Below are 22,730 nucleotides of genomic sequence, written 5' to 3' on the forward strand. Positions count from 1 at the left end.
TTCCTTTCACCTAAAGCCAAATGAGATGAAATCTTGTTCTACTCCAACAAGCAGCCTTGTGTTAACACCGCAAGGTTTCCAGCTGCCCACTGTTTCGAACAAGTTCACTCCTTTCACACATGCACACACATTCACACCAAAAAAAAACTTTTTTTATTTTATTTTTGTTGTTATTCTAGGCCTTTTAGGGACTTGAACCCTCTTACGCGTTTTAGGCTGCAGGACTCGAACCTACACCTTTATTTAGAATTCTGGACTTTTCCGGGACTCCAAACCCACACGTGTTTTAGGCAACAGGACTTGAACCTGTCCCTCAGAATTCTGGGCCACTTCGGGGACTCGAACCCCTGAAAAAGCGCTGTACTTGCCTTGTCGTTGTGGTCTGACTGGTTAACGAATAACGTCAATCCGGACCCAGGGATCAGACCAGTCGATTGGCCGGCGTAGAATTCACTACGACGGACTTTCCTCCGGAGACCTAGTCTCACGGGCTGTGCACAGACTTCAATCGGCATGATCCTCCCCCAAGGACGCAGATATGTTGTCATCCGGCTCGAATGGACCAAAGAATGTCAGATAAATGCATCTAAACATTAAAGAAAAACACAATTAGAAATAATAGACCACAGCAAGAATCAAGTTTCTCATGCACGAGGGAGAGGAGCAAATGTGTTGGAAAAGGTCCACCACGTTTCTCTTCTCAAAGGTCTGCCCCTCCCTGTGCTGCTTTTATTAAGAACACAAGTGGGAGGTAACAATTCAAGACAAAGACAAAAAGTTCATTAGGGGGTGTCGTCAAATGACCCTTTTGGTTGGATTCTAACTTCAAACAGTATCACTTATCAGCTGAGGACAGTGTGTCGTAAAACCCCCCTGTTCCTGGCTGGGCATGAGAAGCAGATGACCAAACACACAGAACTGTTTTCAGAAGAGGTAAAAAGGTCAATCTGAGTTAACATTTAAAGAAATACATTTAAACAATGATAATAATAAAACAAATTCCTTCACAAAAATCCATTGTACGTGTTTCTCAAAGTGTTATTAAAAACAGTCTTTTGTCTTTCACTTGTGTTTCCAGCTTCATCTGTTCCCAGAATTATCATAACTTCATTTGATCCATATCTGTTTCAGGAAAACTTTGCCAGCTCAAATGATTTCCCGGAGCAACTTCAGTATTTGGAGCATCCTGAAGAAGTGCATCGGCATGGTGAGCGCTACTAGGATTTCTGACAAACCCATGCTGCTATGGGGCACCCTTTTCTCTGCAGTCTGCTACAACAGTGTTTTTCAACCAGTGTGCCGCAGCACACTAGTGTGCCGTGGGAGATGGTCAAGTGTGCCGTGAGAAATTGCCCTCATTAACTGATCTAAAAGCAATTACCATCTCCAGGAAATCAGCTCTTTGTTCATCCAAACAGGCCCTGAAAAAACACTGAGAAGTTAAGAATATGAAATATCATAAAATTATTTTTTCTTTGTGTTTATATGATTCTATTAAAGACATTTTGATAAGAATAACGGGATACCGCGATTTAGCTGCAGCTATAACTGTGTAAGGAAAAGTCCCGCCCCTTTAACTGTCTCCACCAATCATTCTTGAAGGCTTAATCACATGTCATCAGTCTGACCAATCAGAAGTGGTTAAAGTATTCACTTCCTTGTTTCGATTTAGCGCAAAAAAGTCTCTCTATTCTAACAAAAATACCAGCTAAAGCTCGTCTTTAGCGGTGTAGCTTTCCACAGAATCTGGTATAAGACTGGAACAAGTGAACAAAACAATGAAGCTCAAAGACGCGAGTCTTTCTGCGGTCGGCGGATTACGGGCACTACATCTCCCATGATGCAGTAAAGTGACTGTCTTAGCACACAATGAGTCTCTCCTCTCAACGTCTTAAAACAACGAACACACATCAAACAGTTTTTGAATCTTTTGACTTAATTTTTAATACATCTTTTAGAAAAAACAGCTGCAGCTTCCAGCGTTTTCTGCAACAATTATCACAAAAATGCATGTGAAACTGCAGAGCGGCTGTAGATCAAAACAGACTGAGCTTTTTCTTTTTTTTAATTTATCTATTTTTTTGGATGCTGGTGTGCCGCGGGATTTTTGTCAACGTTAAAGTGTGCCGTGGCTCAAAAAAGGTTGAAAAACACTGTGCTACAAAACCTTTCTTATTAGTCTGAAATAGAAAAACGGATGGATGTGATTTAAATAAACTCCTAAATTACGCAGAAATAACCTGAAAATAATGGAACTGAATGACTGCCTATAGAAGGAAAGAATTTCACTGTTAATGTCAATTGTCTTTTAAAGTCCCACTCTGATCTTCTTTTGATTATTTTCAAATTGTTCCCAGTGGTCTTTTAATTGTGATTATGTCGTTTTTAGGCCAAATCAGAAACCTCTGTGGTCTTCTAAGACATCATTTCTGCAGAGCGGAAGTAGTTCATTAGAAATTCACCTCTGAGTTGTGGGCTGGACTGTTGGTGCGGAGTAAACCTGCCTTCATTTCCCGTCATCCCTTTGTCTACACTCTTTCCCGCTAACTTACAGCCCCTCACACCCTCAGTCTAAGATTAGTACAACAAAGTGTGACTATGCGACAAAAATGATGAGCAATATTAGAGTTTTCCAGACGTACAGTTTTGAACCAGATTCTAGCTGAGATGAGGAAAACAAGAGTCTCCAACTGGATGCATCAGAATAGAGCAGGGCAGGGAGCTTGACCAGCGTATTTTCTACCTCATAAATAAACTCTTTTTCAAACTACGTTGTTTTCATTTGGCCCTGATTCGCAACGATTTGAATAAAGAAATATTCAGAAAAACAATTTTAAGCTTAATTTACTTAATATAAGTCCTTTATCACGAGAAAAACGCCACAAAAATATGTTAAAAAAACACCCAAATCATTTAACGCTTAGTTATGCTGCAGCTAGGGGTGTGACGATAACCTCATCAACGCATCACGGTACGTTTTTTTTTTTTTTTTAAGTTCTGCATGTGGTGCGTGAGTGGAACATTAATAAACACATTAAACACATTCATTTTTGCTGATAATTTACCTTTTCTGCTATTCCTGTGTTCAGACTTCAGGGGCTTCTGGGGGAAACCTTTTATTACTGTTCTCCTTCACTCCCTGCACCGGGCCTCTCACTCCCTCTTGCCGGCCCAGCACCCTCTTCGCTGCATGCGCTCCTTCTATTTACACACACGCGCGCGGTTTCAGAAACACATGCTCATTCTACAACAGAAGTGTCCGTCTCGCGAGGAAATTTGACAAATTTAATGCGTTCTAATTATTCATTTCCATTGTATTCATTTCCATTAGAAGCTGCGTGAGTTCTTAAGTGTGCGACACCCCGGAGGATTTTGTGTTGGGGGGGTTATTACTGTTCTCCTTTACTCTGTAACACCAAAAATGAACGCGCACTGTTAGATTTCGATGAATATCACTACATGTTGTGTTTGGGAACTATTTTGTGCAGCGCAAAGTTACATGTCCGTATAAATAAAGGCGGAGCCTCCTGCCCCTTGTTCTTCATGGGTGTCAGGCTTCATGGCTACAGGAAAGGTGACAAAGTGTCTGCAGTCTGTTTATTACTGGGCAATATATAATATTCTGAGAAGATGTCTGTACCAGAGAGCACAGGTGAAACTCGCGTGCAGCTCTAGAGCGGTCCGCTGCAGAAGAATCAACACACACCCCCAACACACGTGTGCGCTCCTTCCTTCTACACACGCAGCCCACTGACACACACACACATAGTCATTCTACAACACATATATAGTTAGTTCATTAGTTAGATTGGTAGTAGTTAGTTGTTACTGTTATTTGTTAATAAAGAATACTGCGTTGTAATTGTATTCATTTGCGACGCGGCCGCCGGGGGATTTGTGTTTGGCAGGGGGGGTGCGGTTAACCGCGACACCACGCCCCCTGCTGAGAAATCTCTGCGGAGAAAAAATCCCACACCGTCACATCTCTAGCTGCAACTATAGATTATGGGGGTTACCATCTGTACAAGGGCGGTTATTAATAAACCCTTAAAAAACCCATGAAAATTTCTCTTTCCTCAGGTTTGCATTTGACCTTCTCAGCTCTACATCAAAATCATCTGCAAGTTTCTAGAAGTAGTTTTCATGAAAGGTTCGTGTAGATTTCATATTTTTGTTTTCTTTGTTGCAGGAGCTGTCCAAAATAGCCATGCCAGTTGAGTTTAATGAGCCGCTGAGCTTTCTCCAGAGAATCTCAGAATACATGGAACACACTCACCTCATCCACAAAGCCTGCAGCTTATCGGATTCTGTGGACCGGATGCAGGTAGAACACAGATGGAGGCTGGAAGTCGTGTCTTTTGTTTTCTTTGCTAAAAGCTCACATGGTGGATTTTTACCCCCTCTTTTTATATGACTCCCAGTGAATGAGAGTTAATTAAAAGTTAGAAAATTGGCCTCACGAGAATCACGGTCCTGTTCTCACGTTTTTTGTAGGAACACTTTATTTTCCTGAAGAGTTTTCCATCAACTCTTCTGTCCTTCACAGGTTGTTGCTGCTTTTGCTGTTTCAGCCGTAGCATCTCAATGGGAAAGGACAGGAAAGCCGTTTAATCCCTTGCTGGGGGAGACGTACGAGCTCATAAGGTACAGGTGGAGCTTAGATTCCCCTCAGCAAGAGGGAACATGTTTATAAAAATGCTGTTCTTTTTCCCCCAGAGAGGATGAGGGGTACAGGTGGATCTCAGAGCAGGTCAGCCACCACCCCCCAGTCAGTGCCTTCCATGCCCAATCTCTGAAGCAGGAGTTTGAGTTTCACGGCTCCATCTACCCAAAGCTGAAGTTCTGGGGCAAAAGCGTGGAGGCTGAGCCCAAAGGCACCATGGTGCTGGACTTACTAAAGTTAGTACTATTGCCGGGGACTTATTTGTCTTTTTAAAATCTTTTAGCAGATTTGTTTGATGTCAAACAAAATATCTGAATTTCCTACTGACTAAAAACGTGAGGCTTAAAGTATTTGCTTCATCCATTTGTGGTGGTTAAGGCAGCCGCTGACTCACATGTTGCAACGTTTGCATCATCTCTAGAGTAAAGCTCCTTTGTTATCTGTGGCAGAAAATGAGGCTAACTGAGAGAAATAGAGCAGAAACTGATCCCTTGCATCACATCCTCTCAGATGGTTTCATATTACATTTAAAATGTTGATACAATTTACTAAATGTTTTCTTTAAAGTCCCATCCCAATCATCTTTTGACCTGTTGTGAAAGTTTTCTCAGTGGTTTTTTAATTATGATTGTCATTTTTAGCCAAAATTTTAAAAAACTTGTCGTTTTCCAGGACATAGTTTGTGTAACGTGGCAGTAGTTCATCAAACATTTGCCTCAGAATTGTGGGCGGGACTGTTGGTGTGGAAGTAAGCCTCTGCTGCTATCCCATCATGCCTTTGTTTACACTCCCTCCCACTACCATACAGCCCTTCACAACCCCAAACTATGATTAGCGGTGCAACAAAAATGGTGAGCGATATCAGAGCTATCCAGCCGTACAGTTTTGATCCAGATTCCAGCTCAGACGAGGAAAACAAAGACGTTCATGGATCTATTTGTCTGTAAGTGGATGCATCAGAATGGAGCAGAGCAGGGAGACTTTGACCTTCTCATTTCACACGCTGCCTCACAACTTTGAGCTCTTTCAAACTGCGATTTTTTTGTTTTTTGTTTGTTTGTTTGTTCCTGATTCATTTTATTTGAATAAAGACATACTCAGAATTGCAGCTTTAATCTAAAATTATTTTATTGTGACTATCTATCATGGCAAAAATGCTTCACAAATATGAATTCTACTGGAGTGGGTCTTTAAATGCAGAGTCAGAAGTAAGTAAGTAAGTAAATCTTAATTTATATAGCACTTTTCTCAGAGAGTGACTCACAAAGTCCTTCACAATATAAAATCAGTAGCGAGACCCAATAAACACACACAGGCATAGAAGTCAACAAACAGGCAGAAGTGAACACAAGAAGCTGAGTTTTGATGTAATTTTGTTGTTTTAAATTGGTTTGCTAGTCTTAATCTAGAGTTTTTTGTTATGTAAACTATTTTGTTTAATTGACAAGCTCCAAAAGATCCCCCTACCTTCCTGTACACTCACTGGCCACCTTCCTAGTGTTAGGTTGGGCCTCCTTTTGCCTTCAGAACTGCCTTAATCCTTCGTAACGTAGATTCCTCATTCTGATGGTCGGTTAGAACTGCAGCAAATCGCCTTATGTCTTTTGCTGTCTTCAGTTGCTTCCATGTGACATTTTTGTTCAAAGGTCAGTGCAAATGCGTGTTTCGGCTTGTGCGTTCAAAACTCCAACTTTCAGTCGTCGCCACACAATCTTCCCGACTGTTTTCAGGCTTTACGTACCAAAGGTGCCGGCCATTGAATGCACGTTGAAAGTTAAACAAGGTCAAAATTGAACTTATCAGGGACTCAGGGATTTGGAAATGACGTTTGGACGACATCCCTTTAAATTTACAAAAGTATCAATTGTATGAAAATTGATCATGGAGGAGAAATTAATCATTTGTGCTCGGTTGGAATCGTACGAAACCAAGTCTTTCATATATCGGAATAGAGCTGTGAAAGAAAAAGCTTGGATGTCCCGCTTGGACATTTTGTACTAAACCTCTTCCAAATGCAGGTGGTGGACATGCGCTAGAAAAAGATCAAGAAGTCTCTCCCTGCTTGTCCAGTGTGAACACCATAGGCTGAGCTTGTGTTCAAGAACCTCTACTTGGCGCGCTCTTGAACGCACAACAAATGTCCAGTGTGTCTTTAGCTTTACAGATAAAGACACACTGGACATTGGAGTTTCTACTGAAGTGCTTTGCTTTTCGTAGACTTTTTACAGTTTTCCTCATATCGTGCAGCCATATCCCTAACAAATAAAAATATGCATTGATCCCTAAAAGGTGGATTTCACCACAAACCCATAAAATAATCCTTCTTTTTTATGCTTCAAATAATCTCAGTTTGTGGTTTTTGTTCCAGGCATAAAGAAGTGTACACGTGGACAAACCCAATGTGCTGCGTTCATAACATCATCTTGGGTAAACTGTGGATCGAACAGTATGGATCAGTGGAGATAATCAACCACAGGTAGGCTTGCTGGCACTGCACCAAAGCGCTTGAGCTTTCTGGACCGGCCAGCGTTGATCACTGAAAGCTGCCTGGTGTCCGTTCTTCTAGCACAGGCGATAAATGTGTGCTGAACTTCAAACCATGTGGGATGTTTGGAAAGGACCTGCACAAAGTGGAGGGATACATTCAAGACAAAAGGTGAGAGAGCACAGGTTATTTTGAGGAACCGAACACGTTAACCTAAAGTTAGCGAAAGTTTATTCAGACAAGTAACCCAAACTTCACACCACTGTTTTCACTGTTTCACGGAAGCAGAATTCCAATACACCGGTTTTTGGGTATTTTCTTTTATTAAAGGATCCAGAATGTTTCTAGTCTGCACAGTTAAATCACAAAGGTTTTTAGAACGATGCTGCTATCAGAGTAGCTTTTTCAAAGTGTGAAGAACTCTGCAAAGTCCGGCTTCATATGGAAAGAAGTTCGGTCTTTCTATCTCACACAACAGGTGACCTTTTTTTCATAGATCAAATCCCATTCAGTACAAGTCCACAACACACATAAACACACTCAGTCTGGTTCCCAAAACAGCTTTCATCACTCCTGCAGTCAGATTTTCAAATACAGTGGTCCCTTGCTATACTGCGGATCAGCTTTCGCAGTCTCTCTGTTTCTCCTGATTTTTTTTCAGTGCGATCTTGCATCCTTTTTTTCTACAGTGCACATTGCTCTGCATCCTGATTGGCTGTTGATCTTGTCAATCAATCTCCTCCGTGCTGTGTTTCCTGTGCAGAATGAGTCCAGTTTGCCACATTTACTTAAGTCTTCGGTCACTAACAGATCTTTGTTGTCATTTTATAATACTGGACTTATTTTTCCATGAAGGTTTGACCTATGAGAGATTAAGGGTGCATTCAGACTCGACCCGGTTCACGTAATTTGTTCCGGATCCAGTCCTGAACCTTACATTTAGTCTGTATTCAGACTGGCATCAAGCGTAGCATCCTGTTCCGCACCAATAGTTGAAGCAAATACTTTGAAGGACAACAACCTCACCTGTGCATGCCAGAGAAATCTGTGTTTTAGAGAAAAAAATGTGTTTTTCCTGGAGTTCCTTTTCCTGCTTGTGGGACGTTTGTTTTCTTTGCCATGGCAGGAAAAAAGCTCCATGGAAAAACTCAAATGTAACTCAGATACTTGAGTGGATCTGAACAAACGAAATTCTCAGTGATGTATGCTAATGAGCGCTCGTCTCCTCTGTGTTTGAACCAGTAAGAAGAAGCGGAGGGTGATATATGGGAAGTGGACAGAGTGCATTTACAGTGTTGACCCTAAGAGTTATGACGCCTACAAGAGGGCAGCAGGTGACCCAAAGAGGTTGAAACAGGTGAGAAACGCTGCTGCAGCCGCGCCTTAGCCCTCTGCTGACATGAAATGCAACTTGGTTTCGTCACACGTTTGTCTGTTTTCCTGTGACTGAAATCTTTTCTCAAACAGTATCTTTTCTTTCACAATAACATGCAGTGGCTTTTGTAGCAGGTAAGGTGTTGCAGTGTATTTGGTCTTTGTAGTGTGCTGCTGCTGTTGTCGAGTTCCGTTCATAGTGTAGTGTATGATGAGATCATTGCCAGCACCAACCCAAAATGCCTTGCAATGACATGCGTTGTTGTTTGAGAAGCGTGTTGAATCTGTAGTTCTGTGAAACCCACTGTCTGCATTGAGCTGTCTGTGTGTGTTTGTGAGTTTGTGACTGTGCTTGTGTGTAGGAGAACAGCTGTGAAGGTGAAGAAGCAGACGAGATGCCAGATGTTCAAGAGACTGTAACTGTGATACCAGGAAGTGCCTTATTGTGGAGGATCACGCCACGGCCGGCTCACTCGGCGCAGGTTAGTGTCCATGCTTGTTGGACCCTTCAGAACCTAAGTTAATGTCCTGTGTACTCTAGTTTCTACTCAGGTAGGTCATGGGAATCAGACGTATTCAGCCATTAAGCAGTTTTTACCAGCCTCAAAATCCTGAAGGAGAATCCAGGAAACCACATCAATTGATCTTTAAAGAATTTATTTGTATAATGAAGCAAAAAAATAAGCGTTTAGCTCCTACAAACAAGAATTCAGTCCCTCATAAACCTGTTACTTTTTCTTTAAGAAGCTCTTTTGTCCTTCATTTAGTGTCTGTATTATTGTCACCTGTTTGAACTGGTTATCTGTATAAAAGACACCTGTCCACGCCCTTAAACAGTCAGACTGTAACCTCTCCACCATGACCAAGACCCAAGAGGGACAGCATTGTAGACCTTAACAAGACTGGGATGAACCATTCTACTATAAGCAAGTAACTAGGAGAGAAGAGATCAACTGTTGTTTGTTCTCCAAAGGTCCCCCTGCTTAAACCAGCACATGTCCAGACAGTCTAAAGTTCTTCAGAAACCATCTGGATGATCCTGAGGAGGACTGGGAAATGTTCATGTGGTCAGATGAGACCGAAATGGAACTCTTTGGTATAAATGCCCCTCACTGTGTTTGGAGGGAGAAGAATACATAGTGTTGCATCTCAGGAACACCAAACCAACTGTGAAGCATGGGAGTGGAAACATCATGGTTTGGGGCTGTTTCTGCAAAGGGGACAGGACAACTGTTTGTCTCAAGAAAATGAATGGAGAGATTTTTGGGTAAAAAGCTCCTTCCATCCGTGAGAGTATCGAGGATCTTCCAGCCTGAGAAGGATCTCAAACACGTTGCCTGGACAACGAAGGAGCAGCAATGTAAAAAGTATTTCAAGTTTCTAAAGGGTTCTAGCCCGTCTCTAGACCTCAATCCAATAGAGAATAGCAGAATTCTCTAAAGCATCACAGCTTTAGAGAAGATCTGAATGGAAGAATGGACCAAAATGCCAGCTACAGTGTTTTCAAATGGTCATGACCAACAGGAAACCTTTCACCTTTGTCATTGACAACCATTAACATTGTGTGGAAATGTTTTCATCAGTCATTCATTTTCTAAACCTGTTTTTATCACTTTTGGGGTCACTGGGGTGCTGGAGCCTATCCCGGCAAATTGTGGGCAAAGGCAGGGGACAATCTGGACAGGTTGCTACTCTGTCGCAGGGCCACAAATCACACACTGACATTCACATCTAGGGACAATTTTGAGTAAGCAATTAACCTATGAAGCCTGTTTTTGGACTGTGGGAGGAAGCCGGAGTCCCCGGAAAAAACCCACGCATGCACTGGAAGAAGATGCAAATTCCACACAGAAAGGTCCCCCATTGATGTTTTGTTTCAGGTCCCCCAGCCGGGACTGGAACCGGGGGCCTTTTTGCTGTGAGGCAAGAACGCTAACCACTGCGCCACTGTGCAGACACCTTTTGTTTAAAAGGATTTTTAAAAAATTACGTTTTTTGCACTCTGTTCTGCTCTTGATGTGTTTCTGACAAACCTAAAGAATAACAAACTGCATCCACTGATGTTGTGGTCCTCAGATAGATGTTTGACGGGTGACATGTGACTCTTCTGTACATAAATCTTGATTTGATCGTTTTTGTTTTTTGTTGTTTTTTTCAAAAATAAAAATTTCGACTCATTCTCTGTTGATTTCTGTTCTTTGTTTTTAACCTTTAATTCCTGTTTTGTTTTTTTCTAGATCTTCTGACAAATGCTTTAATTCACCCGCATGCTCCTCTTTTACAAAGTTCTGTTTCAAATTTTTGAAGGTTGATTAAAAACAGACATCAGGTTTAGTCCCTTATTGTCTTAAGTTAGATAAGTTTGAAATAAAAATTATGCAGATTGGTACAACTTTTATTCTTTGTCTAAAGAAATACTTGTTTTCAGAGTAATTTAAAGTTTATTTTTCCATCCAGAGGACAAATCAGTCACTTTATTTATCTGAATCGATGACTTGCTCGATACAAGCCTCAGAGCCTGTAAACAAACACAAAGACGAGTTCAGAGTTTCTCTGTGTATCCATTTCCCAGATCTACAACTTCACCAGCTTTGCTGTGACGCTGAATGAGCTGGAGCCGGGGATGGAGAAGCTTCTGGCCCCAACAGACTGTCGGCTGAGGCCAGACATCAGAGCCATGGAGAACGGAGACATGGGTAGCAGCTACAAGCCACAGACACAAGGGAAGGTCTCTGCTTCACATGCCCTTATCTAAATACGTCTTCGGGTCTCTTTCAGAACTGGCCAGTGCAGAAAAAGAACGTTTAGAGGAGAAACAGAGGGCAGCACGGAGGGAACGGTCCGAAGAAGAAGAGACGTGGTCGACAAGGTTTGACAGCAAGGCTTTCTGAACTTCTGTGAGGTGTTTGGCTCTCAATGAGTTCACAGCTACAGAAAACAGAGCCATGCTGCTTGTACTGTTCAACACAATATAAGAAAAAAATCACAATTTGTCCACAGGGTTTATTTTTGCTCATTTCTTTTACACTTTTAAAGTCCCACTCTGATGAAAATTGTGTTTCTAACATTTTTTAGTGGCATTTTTCTGATGGTGGACATATATTTAAGAATTAGGCTTAAAACTGCATTTCTGAGTATTTCTTTATTTGAATTGTTGGGATTTAGGAGCAGACACAAAGATTAATTTGAAAAAGAAGGTAGAAAATATGCTAGGTGGGGAAGAAGCTCCCTACCCTGCTCCATTCCAGTACATCCACTTGCAGACAAATTGCACAGCTTGGATTGCTCAGATATTGCTCGCCATTTTTGTTGCACTAGTAATGTTAGTTTGGGGGTGTGAAGGGCTGTTAGCTAGCGAAAGGGAGTGTAAACAAAGGGTTGATTGAAAATAAGCAGAGGCCTACTCCATACCAACAGTCCTGACCACAACTCAGAGATGAATTCCCAATGAACTCCTGCCGCTCTGCAGAAACCACATCCTAAACGACACAATCCAGAACCTTAGATGAGATGAGATTAACCTGAGATGGTTAAAAGACTACTGGGAACACTTTTACAAGTAGATTAAAAGATGATTGGATTGGGACTTAAAAATGTTTTTAGCAGTTTCTATAACGGCCACATGGGGGCGACAGTAAATTAACTCACCTTTTAAGTTGAAAGGATGTCTTCCATACAAAAACATTTAGATGTTTGTATTTTAGCCTTTAAATGATGCACACATGTTGGTCCAGCTGAATCATCAGAAGTTTTGGGTTAGCTGCCCTTTTCATGCACTATAAATGTACTTTAGAGCAGTGGTTGTTGGTTAAATTTCCAGTAGTGTGTAAGAAAAATATCCTTTTTTGTCTACATAGCTTATAAAAGAAAGTTGAAAATCTCCTGTTTGTCTTTCTCCTCAGGTGGTTCCAGCTGGGAGTAAACCCCCACACAGGAGCAGAGGACTGGTTCTACACAGGGGGATACTTTGACAGGAATTACTCCGACTGTCCCAACATTTATTGACGCGTCGCTTGCGTCGGATAGCATTCACTTCGGTTTTTTTTTTTTAATAGCATCTTAGATTTGCCATGGTATGACGGTTGCTGCGTCTTTGCGATAATCCCCATGGATTTCTGCTCGTCGGATTATCGACCAAACTCGCTCGGAAAAACGTTCGTATGAGAGAATTTAAAAAAAACAAAGCACAAAATGTAAACGTATTTCATTGTTAGTCTGAAGACAAATATCAATCAGCTTCTGAGAGCAGACGGCAGTGTGCTGTCTGGAGTTGAGCTGCTGCAGGACACAAAGAAATTGTTTCACTGGAGATCAAGTTCTCAGCTGTTGCGTAGGCGTTCCACACACTTCATACTGCATTCAGATATCAAGGGTTACTTAAAAATCCATAAGCCACCTTTGTCTAACCAACCCAGAAATGAGATGTTTATTTTATTTAACCGGCACTAAAATGTGTAGTTTTTTTTTCTGTGAATAGAGACCTAACGGTAGAAGCTAAAGCTGCTTGTAATTAAGTTTACTGCAACTGTAAACCCCTAATGTAGGTACATAAAGTTGTTGTCTGCTGTAATATAAATATATATAGTAGTCAGTGCATGCTTGCCCACTGAGATGCTTATTTACACAATTTAAAGCCATAAAATAATTCTGCACTACATGAAGGTATATCCCACATTTAAAAGAAATTTGATTATCAAAGATTTAAGTCTGCTGATAACAAATTCCTCCCACTTTCAGGGACATCTGAGCCTAAAAATCTTGTGTTGCCATGGATGCGGTCAAAAAGCTTTAATCTACAAGGTTAAACAATGTTAATTCAGAGAATTTGTGCCAATGAATTTATGCCAAATGACCTGCTGGCATGTTTTTTCGTGTACTTTTGAAGGCTGTGACTGGAATCTTTAAGTGAAGAAGCTGCAGTGAGGGATTCTCAGGCCTCCAAGAGCATAAGACACGTTTGAGTGTTCACGTAAAAAGAGGGACGTTTGTCATGCAACTGCGTCTCCTGAAGGCCTTCACAGCCTGTCTCCTCAAACTCTGGATTTGTAAGTTTCCTCTTGGGAAGAAAAAGCTGTGTTTAGATGCAGCAGGTGGAAAAACTATGCAAACCTCTCCATCTGCAGCCTCCTAAAATGTGAAAAATAAACTGTTTCATTGGTGTTCAGCTTCAAACCAGTTCAGGCACTCCAGAGGCAGCAGTGACATGAATGCAGTAGCTGTTGGCTGCCCCCCCCCCCCCCCCCCCCATTGTTTTTAAGCACTAAGGTTGCAAACAACTGCACATTTGAACGCGAGAGGTCCCATGTACAAGTATGTGAAATCTGCCCCGTTGCTTCTCCTTTACCTCTGAACTTAAAGCACTTTGTGAAGCCTGAGGTTCAGTCTCATTAATCTTATTTTCCCTTTTACTGCTTTTTGTTAAACATTCTTAAAAAATGTTTACATTATTGATGACATAACTCACCATGAACTCATGCTCACTCCTATGCATTTAAACCATGTGGAATGAATAAATTATGGACTAAAAAACATGTTGCTGTCACTGATCTGTGGAGTCCTAAGACACAAGAGTGTGGTTTTGGTTATTGTGAAGCTTTACAGAACAAGAAATGGATTCACCTTTATAACATGTTGGGATTGCCCTTAATCTATTAGTAATTTGTTTTAAAACTGTATTTAATTGTAACATTATCTGACAAATTTTGGGGAAAAAATTAACAAACTTGGTAATGGCTTAAAACCACTAGTTCATATAATTTTTTCATATGAATTTTTTTTCATATAAGTGTTCAAAAGCAGCACACAGGGCCTGCTGACGAAAATAAGCGAAGGTTTGTCTCACATTGGACAAAATATCTGAATAAAACTTGACATTTTAGGAGAAATTTTATAAACCAGTGAGACTAAGTTGAATTTCTTTAGAATGTGTACTTATTTGAAGAAAAGGGACATCCTACCTCCAGTCAATTGATATGGTGGTAGTATTATGGTTGGCAACTGAATGTTGCCTTAGGTTCTGGACACATTTAGATAATTTAGGAAACAAAGTGATTCTGTTCTGACAAAAAAAAAACTTGTCTCAGAAAAAAAGGACATCTAGTATTGGTTTGAAAGGTCAAGTGCAAAAAAAAAAATAAAAACCAGAAAATTAATAGAAGCAAAGTTCAAATTGCACATACATCTGTCTGAATTAGACTCTTTTAGACTCTACACACACTTCTCTTTAGTGATTCATCAGAAATTGAGACATTTAAGTTTTGTTTTGCATAAAACAATTTGTGAACTGTAATGAAACTTGAACTTGCAGAAGAAATTGAAAAAATCTTAATAAAATAATAAATGTAACCTAACTTTTTAATAGGATTGTATTTGTTTTTGCCATTAATGGAGGAAACCTTTGAGTCCTGGCTATTTCTTCTGAATTTATTGTTAGTTTCATACATCAAGACTTTTCTATCACACGTGATCTAACAAAAATACTGCTGCATTTATCACAATGAACCTGGACTAGTTTCATTTTAACTTTAGCCTAATTGTTTCTAAGAAAATTGTTAACTTAAATAAAGATTCTGCAACCGGTGGATACAGCCAAGACAGATCCAAATTCTTTAAAATAGTTGTCTTTGAAAGTTAAAAAAGTATGATTTTCTATTTTCTTTTTCATACAAGGCAATCAGTGGCTTGGCCCCCTGTTTTCCCCAAATCCCTAAATTTCAGATCAGCTTAATAAAGTTGTATTTCCAGATAAAATCATTAATGATAGTATGAATTGACAACCTTAAAAAGCTATTTTAATTTTGTTTAAAAATGTTCAAAATGCAGCAGCAAGATCCAGTTGGCTTGTCTGTGCAATGCAAGCCAACTAGAATCTGGAATCACTGTTTGGGAGTTTTTACTTACCGAGAAGGAGGGTTAAAGGACAGCGATGCCCAGTTTAGCCCAACTACCCCTGGCTAAACTGGGCATCGCTGTCCTTTAACCCTCCTTCTCGGTAAGTAAAAACTCCCAAACAGTGATTCCAGATTCTAGTTGGCTTAGCCATTAACTTTTGTATTTTATGGCTTATTACATGTCCTTCTACAATTGGCAATATGAAGCCCATTGAGAGGACTGTGTTGTAATATTGGGCAATATATATAAAATTGAAATGAACTCAGCTGTGTCATGTTCATTGAGATATAATATTACTGACTATACTATTCTATAATTTCTTAACAGCTTAACCAAAGTTTAAGGCCAATAACAAAAGTTTGTGAAAGTTTTCATCAACAGTTTGCTTTGACTGTTTATTTTGGATTTTTATTTATTACATCAATGTTAAGAATTAAATTTTAATACAAAGATGAAATAGTAAGAAAAATGTATTATTAAAACTAAAAAAAAAGAAATTCTACACCCAATCCGTTTGAAAAAGGACAGCAAAAAAAACAGAACGACAGCTTTCTAAATCAATTAACAATTACAAAAATATAAAGACTTTAGCAGCAACAAACTATTACGAAGAACGTTCTTTAATTATACAAATATGAATGTATTTTTTAAGGTGTCATTCTACTTTGCGATTCACCACCATTCACACCATTTTTCGTACATTTTTGAAACCATCGACTAGACATCTCTACTGAACATGCGCAGTTTGCCTTCGTCGTTTGACATAGAAACTGACCAATCAGAACAAATCTTCGTCACAGACCAACCAATCACATCAGTCGTTGTCGATTTCTACGGTTCTGCAAGCCGAGCCTTAATTCACGGGTAAAGGTAAGTGTAAACATGATGTTTGTGACCTGTTACATCCGTAAACACAAACAACAGCTGCAGGTTGTTTTGTAGTTTAGAAATGTGAAGTCTGCGCTGCGTCGCAGTCACGCGGAGCAGGAAACAGCCCGCTGCTGTGAAGGATGCAGAGTCATCTGCGGTGCGTTTGCGGCCGGAGTCCCGATTCGGGGTTTTTTTTTGTTGACATGTCCGAACCGGGACAAGTCATGTCTCCGTTTATTTATGTACATTCTGAATGCCTCCTTAGACTAATAATGGTCATGTCGGAAGCAGAGACATTTTTTAAAGTAGTAATTGGACACAGTCAGATAAATAAGGTCTATTTAAACCACAGTGCATTCAAATGCATCATCTGGATGAATAAACAACTCAAACAGATTCAAGATTTCTTCTAATTTCGCGTGCAGCAAATGTACCAGTTCGATGAATATTTATTAGTCCAAAAATAAGTCTTATTTAAGTAGTATATATTTATAAAGTATTTGACAGAATTAGTCATCATTGAATCTTCTTGGCTGAATCCTGGGAATTGTAACAATGAGGTTTTGTGTATGATCTAAGTAAAGTAGTAGAGTACAAATGAAAGAAAAAGCAGAATTTATTGTATACAATGTTGACTTCCTTGAACAACAGAAAGTTGTTGGTGTTGAAAGATTAATACTAAAGTTGGTTTATATTTATGAGTTATTTCTGACAGTATCAAACGCTGACTGTTGGAACCCTCACATACCATGACACTTCCTCCTCCCTAGTCTCTGCACATCATCATGGCATCTGGAGCTCTGTTCCCCAGCATGGTGTCCGGCTCGCGTGGCTCCTCCAGCAAGTACCTGGTGGAGTTTCGGGCAGGTAAGATGACGATGAAGGGCAGCACGGTAACTCCCGACAAGCGGAAAGGACAGGTCTACATCCAGCAGACCGATGACTCTCTCATCCACTTCTGTTGGAAGGATCGGACGACTGGGAACGTGGACGACGTGAGTGAGCAGCCCGGTCAAGGTCTGGTTTAGTGACCTGAATCTAGCTTTTTTATCAAACCCTGTTACTCTTTCCAGGACCTGATTATCTTCCCCGATGACTGCGAGTTCAAACGGGTGAATCAGTGCACAACGGGCCGAGTGTATGTGCTGAAGTTTAAAGCTGGATCCAAAAGACTCTTTTTCTGGATGCAGGTGTGCACCAATTCTGCACAAATGATATCATATATTTCTATTTTGCTTCACAGGCACTGAGTTAAAGTCTACTATGTTATGCTTTTATCATGAAATCAGTCTATAAGTGTCACAAACTCCACACAGGTTGCAACAACCATTTTTCTCATAGAGCTGCCTGTACGCCTGTGTCTGCTGTGCAGGAAACCCCAACTTTCTAAAAAAGGGCAACTTTAATTGCAAAGCAACCGATTTCTTCATGCCATCAACAGGAAAACCTTTGGAGAATTTTGTAAATATTTAATATTTTTAATCTTTTAATAAGTTGGATAAACATATGGTACTATTAGACTCCTAATAATAGGTATTTGTTTGTTTGCGATGTTGCTGTAGTGTTCTTGAAGGCTATCATCCAGGTGTGTAACCGTCATTGTAACGTTTGAAATGTTTGATTCACAGATTCTCCTGAGCCCCTTTCCGTGGTAGGGGTGTGTTTTTTCTTCAACTCACTCTTGATTTGCCAAATAAGAAATGTTGATTCAGACCGACTTGGACCAATCACTGCTTACTGAACTCGTCTGGCTCCAAATAGGGGTGTCCATATGACGAAAAAATGCCAACTGAATAGGCTTACTTTCATCGGAGCTGGAAGTAAGCCGTTTTCTAGGGGTGATATCACACTCACTCAGTCCAGGTCCCATATAGAGTCAATGGTAACAATGAATCGACTGAATCAATCAAAAAAGATCTGTCCTCCCTCTTGTAATGATGAAACCAATAAATTCATGAGTAAAATATATGACATGATTTGTGTTGTGTTTTTTTTAGGAACCAAGAAGTGACAAGGATGATGAATTCTGCCGCAAAGTCAACGAGTATCTGAACAACCCCCCCATGCCAGGCACTCTCGGCAGCGGTGGCGGTGGAGGTCATGACCTTTCTGCCCTCGGAGGTAACGGGCTTTCATTTCTAACCTTGTCATTAGACTTATTTGATCTAAATCTTCTTCCGGTATCTCACACTCCCTGTGCTTACTTGTAAAGGTGAAGGCGGTCTGCAAAGCCTACTGGGGAACATGAGCCACAACCAGCTCATGCAGCTTATTGGACCGACTGGACTAGGAGGGATCGGTTTGTAGAGTCACTAGTAATTCTACATTCTTACAAACGGCATCTTTGAAGGTCACATAATGGGTGTTTCCTTCTATGTCAGGTGGTCTCGGAGCTCTGGCTGGTCCGGGCTTGACCAATCTTTTGGGCAGCGGCAGCACCGTTCCTGCTGCCAGCAGCTCTGCTACAAGGTACCTTTAGCACATTTCTGTAATGAAAGACACTGAATGCACCAATCCATCATCAAGGAAGCAGGGTTTATTTGTTTAACTTACTATTGTTTAAGATGTTTCAGCTTTATTTTAAATCTGTGAGTCAGGACTTCATTTTCTGAGATCAAAAAGAAGAACAAATTCTGTGAGAAATAAACCCTTAATCCCAATTTCTTCTCCTCTCAGTCCCTCCACTGTCGTTACGCCCACCACTACCACCTCTGCTGCCAGCCGGCTCAGCTCCACCCAGGTCCCCACCACTCCCATCACTCCCTCTGCCACCTCTGCAGCCTCACCCACCACCCCGTCCACGCCTGCCGTGACCTCTCTGACAGCGGCGGCGGCGGCGGCGAACCCCACGCAGCCCATCCAGCTGCGGGACCTGCAGAGCATTCTGGCCACCATGAACGTACCTGCCAGCAGTCAGGGAGGTGAGGTACCGCTTAGCCTCACAGCTGAGCAAAAGTGGCTAAAGCATCCCAAAACGGTCCTCAAGTGAGAGTAGCTTTACTTCAGTAATCTGAATAATTACAAAAAAGTGAAGTCTCACTCCCATCATCTTCTGATCTAATTTAAAGGCGTTCCCATCATCATTTTCTAGAACAGTTCATTAGGAATTCACCTCTGGGTTGTGGGTGGAACTGTTGGTGTGGAGCAAGCCCAGCCCCACTTCCCCTCCCCGATGCTGAGAGCTCATAGCAGGGGGCTTGTGGCCCACCCAGGGTATTTTTGCTACATCACAAATACAATCTTTTCAGATACATTTTAAGCGTAATTTTCTTTGTAGATGTCCTTCATCATTTTCATCACAGTGGGTCTTTAAAAATAAAAAATGAGCATGCCCAGAGAGAAAAAACAAGAAAGAAACTTAAGTTTTGTTTATATGTTAGATTAATTTAATGAATAAATAAAAATGAATTAAACAGAAAAAAGCAGATTGTGCAAAATAAGATCCTTTTTGACACATTCACAGACAAACACAATCCCATCCCTGTAGTGAAATACACAGAAAATGAAAAAAGCTTTTGACACTTTGTTCAGTTCTGCAGTTTTCAGCATCTAAAGCTTTGAGCCGACTTCCCAGAGCAACCCGGCTGCTGATGTGGTTTCTTCTAAAAGTATTAGAGGCCCTAATGATCAGAGAAAGCCTGTTATCTATAGACATCTGAAGGTAAAATGTGTTGAATTCATGCTTAAAGAGCAGAGTCATCTAGAGGCTGTAAGCAGGTATTTTCTGGTGCTTCTCTGCAAGACGTCATTAAAACGTTTTTAAACTTTTTTTCTTTTGTTTTGTGTAAAAAGATCTGCAATGAAATCATAAGTAACAATTTACATTTACAACCATAGAAAAAGCAAAGGAAAAACATTGATTTTCAATCTAAGCAGTGAGTGTTTGTTGTCCCCTGCAGTGGACCTCGCCAGCGTCCTTACGCCTGAGATCATGGCTCCCATCCTGACCAACTCAGAGGTGCAGGAGCGCCTCATTCCTTACCTCCCGTCTGGAGAGTCTTTGCTTCAGAGCTCAGAGGAGCTCCACAACACGCTCAGCTCCCCTCAGTTCCAGCAGGTGGCTCCTTTTTTAGATCCATGCTTTATCCCAGCTCTGTGGTCCAGTCATGCGCCATTATTTTTCCGTCTGGGTGCTTTCTGGGTATTGAAACGTTGTTGTTTACTGCGGCAGGCTCTGAGCATGTTCAGCAGCGCTCTGGCATCAGGACAGTTGGGTCCACTGATGAACCAGTTTGGACTTCCAGCAGAGGCTGTGGATGCAGCCAACAAAGGAGGTGGGTGATGTTTTTTTCCCTCCAGTCTGACATTTATCACCAAAAATGCTCAGATTTTCTCCATTTTAATAGAAAATCCACACTGCAAAAACAGAATCTTACAAATGTAAATAGACTTTTAGTTCAAGAAAAATTGTCTTATTTTCTATCTTACAAGAAAAATAATCATATCAAGAAATAGCAAAACATGTCAGGTGACTAGAATTCCTTTCTTAACCCATAAGAACCTATGGTGACATAAGTGTAACAGAAAAAAATCAGAAATTAATTCTGTGGTCCACTTGGTCTGTGGTTAAAACACAATTTTATTTTTAAGAAAAAATGGGTCTGGGTTAGATCTTTTTTTTTAAACAACTGTCAAAAGACAGTTGTTTTCTTATTGCCTATTTAAGAGAATCTATTGATTTTTCAGGATTCGGACTGATTTCTAAGGGGCAATGTTGGGTAAAAACAAAGTTTATAGTTGTAACTTTTTAATCTTGTAAAATGTTGGCGGAAAGAAATCTGCGAAGAGAATTCTTATTTTAAGAAAATAAATTCTAGAGTCTCGAAGAAACGTTTTCTTAAACTAAGAGTACCGGTATTTAAAAAAACTCGGGCTGCGTGGGTCCCGTCGCTGGGGATGCTCCTGGTCCGGGGGTCTCCCCCTCTCTCCTGGTCGGGCTGATGAGGATCTGGTTCCCCCTATGATCACATGGTTCACTTTGGCAGCGTGCATGTAGCTCCACCCCCACGTGCACGTCCACACTGGCACACTGCTCCCTGTCTGCTTTATCCCTACTCCTAACCCACAGTGTATTGATGGACAGATATCTTCCGCTTATCTTAGTGTCAGAATTTCACGTCTGGATGTAATATTTGCCTTTCTGCAGATCTAGCATAAATGTTTCACAACTTAAAATATAACGTATTCAAATTTATCACCTCGGCACTTGTAACCACTCACTTTTTCCCCCTTCCTCTTTATTTCTTTTTCCTTTACCCCCCCCCCCCCACACACACACTCTTTCCCCCTCTCCCTCCCCCCCTTTAATAAAAGGAATATGTGTATCTACTTAAAACACAAAATGTAACAAATAAATAAAAAACAGTGAGAAAAAAACCACAAAGGCGTTTATACAAATTTACGCCCTGGTTTTCCGAAAATTCATAACCCCTGTTTTTGTAATAGTAAAACCTGTCCATCACAAAAGGCCTTCAACGCTCTTCTGTTTGCTCAGTTGTTAGACAGAATAAGTTAGAAATAAAAAAAGGATTTAAAAAAGCTTTATTGAAACGACAATTTTCTTGCAAGACAGAAAATATGACTTTTGTGTAGCCCTTGTGCTATCCTAGGCACTATAACGTTGGGAGTTGGGTCATCTAGACCCACTAGACAGTGCTCTGAACCTTTTTTCTTCAATGATTTGTGATCTTCACTGGTGTCCATGGATTACATGAAATCTTTCCACCTTTATCCACCTTTGTCATGGTAGGGAGAACACATCAATGCAAGGGTGGGGTCATCTAGGATATCACAAGGGTTAAATGTTCAGTGTTTGCAGAGTGCATGAAGTGTTTCCTATCAAAATGTCTTTGTTAAATGCTACAAATATTTTACAGTTTTGATTTGCTCATCAGGAAACTGCTTCTGTTTCTGCCTGCAGACGTGGAAGCCTTTGCTAAAGCCATGGAGACAGACTCCAAGTCAGAGCAAGGCAGCGACTCGAAAGACAAGAGGGAGGATGATGAAGACATGAGTTTGGACTGAGAGTCCTTCTTTTAGTTATTTAATACGTATTTATTTTCCTGCTGCTGTTTGTGTTGAATCCCAAATACAGGAGTAACCCTTGTGCTATCCTAGGCACTTTACCATTGGGAGTTGGGTCATCTAGACCCACTAGACAGTGCTTTGAACCTTTTTTCTTCAATGTTTTGTGATCCTCACTGGTGTCCATGGATTACATGAAATCTTTCCACCTTTATTCACCTTTGTCATGGTAGGAATAACACGTCAATGTAAGGGTGGGGTCATCTAAGATAGCACAAGGGTTAACTTGAGATAAAAATCAATGATTTATTAGTGGTTTAGACTGTGTGCTGCCTGCATGTTCATCCAATAAACAAGAAAATGTTCTAAACTCAGATGGTTGTCCTGCTGGATTTACAAACTATATTATGTTACTAAAATTAA

At 40.7% G+C, this 22,730-nt stretch overlaps 2 protein-coding genes across 5 annotated transcripts in view; both read left to right on the top strand.

The window, feature by feature from the left end:
* Window positions 1–14,053, top strand: part of LOC101170760 (oxysterol-binding protein-related protein 2) — a 20,905-nt gene extending 6,852 nt beyond the window's left edge. For all 3 annotated transcript variants that reach the window (XM_023956813.1, XM_023956814.1, XM_023956815.1), the window contains 11 exons: window positions 1,132–1,207; window positions 4,190–4,324; window positions 4,547–4,644; window positions 4,717–4,899; window positions 7,032–7,139; window positions 7,230–7,319; window positions 8,391–8,505; window positions 8,885–9,004; window positions 11,095–11,218; window positions 11,301–11,391; window positions 12,425–14,053. In XM_023956813.1, coding sequence (XP_023812581.1) covers window positions 1,132–1,207; window positions 4,190–4,324; window positions 4,547–4,644; window positions 4,717–4,899; window positions 7,032–7,139; window positions 7,230–7,319; window positions 8,391–8,505; window positions 8,885–9,004; window positions 11,095–11,218; window positions 11,301–11,391; window positions 12,425–12,527 — 1,243 coding nt within the window. In that variant the 3' untranslated portion in view covers window positions 12,528–14,053. The remainder of the gene's footprint in view (window positions 1–1,131; window positions 1,208–4,189; window positions 4,325–4,546; window positions 4,645–4,716; window positions 4,900–7,031; window positions 7,140–7,229; window positions 7,320–8,390; window positions 8,506–8,884; window positions 9,005–11,094; window positions 11,219–11,300; window positions 11,392–12,424) is intronic.
* A 2,163-nt stretch (window positions 14,054–16,216) lies between these two features.
* Window positions 16,217–22,681, top strand: LOC101171004 (proteasomal ubiquitin receptor ADRM1). Of its 2 annotated transcripts, none has more exons than XM_011477509.2 (10): window positions 16,217–16,283; window positions 17,054–17,278; window positions 17,357–17,473; window positions 18,281–18,404; window positions 18,496–18,582; window positions 18,665–18,752; window positions 18,960–19,204; window positions 20,183–20,340; window positions 20,455–20,557; window positions 22,204–22,681. In XM_011477509.2, exons 2-10 carry the CDS (start codon window positions 17,069–17,071, stop codon window positions 22,305–22,307), a joined length of 1,236 nt encoding a protein of 411 aa, XP_011475811.2. In that variant the 5' UTR covers window positions 16,217–16,283; window positions 17,054–17,068; the 3' UTR covers window positions 22,308–22,681. The 2 variants fall into 2 exon arrangements, with proteins under 2 accessions (XP_011475811.2, XP_020560510.2); XM_020704851.2 differs by lacking the exon at window positions 16,217–16,283 and adding an exon at window positions 16,299–16,440.
* The last annotated feature ends 49 nt before the right edge of the window (window positions 22,682–22,730 follow it).

The sequence above is a fragment of the Oryzias latipes genome, chromosome 7 (assembly GCF_002234675.1).
Source record: "Oryzias latipes chromosome 7, ASM223467v1".
NCBI lineage: Eukaryota > Metazoa > Chordata > Actinopteri > Beloniformes > Adrianichthyidae > Oryzias > Oryzias latipes.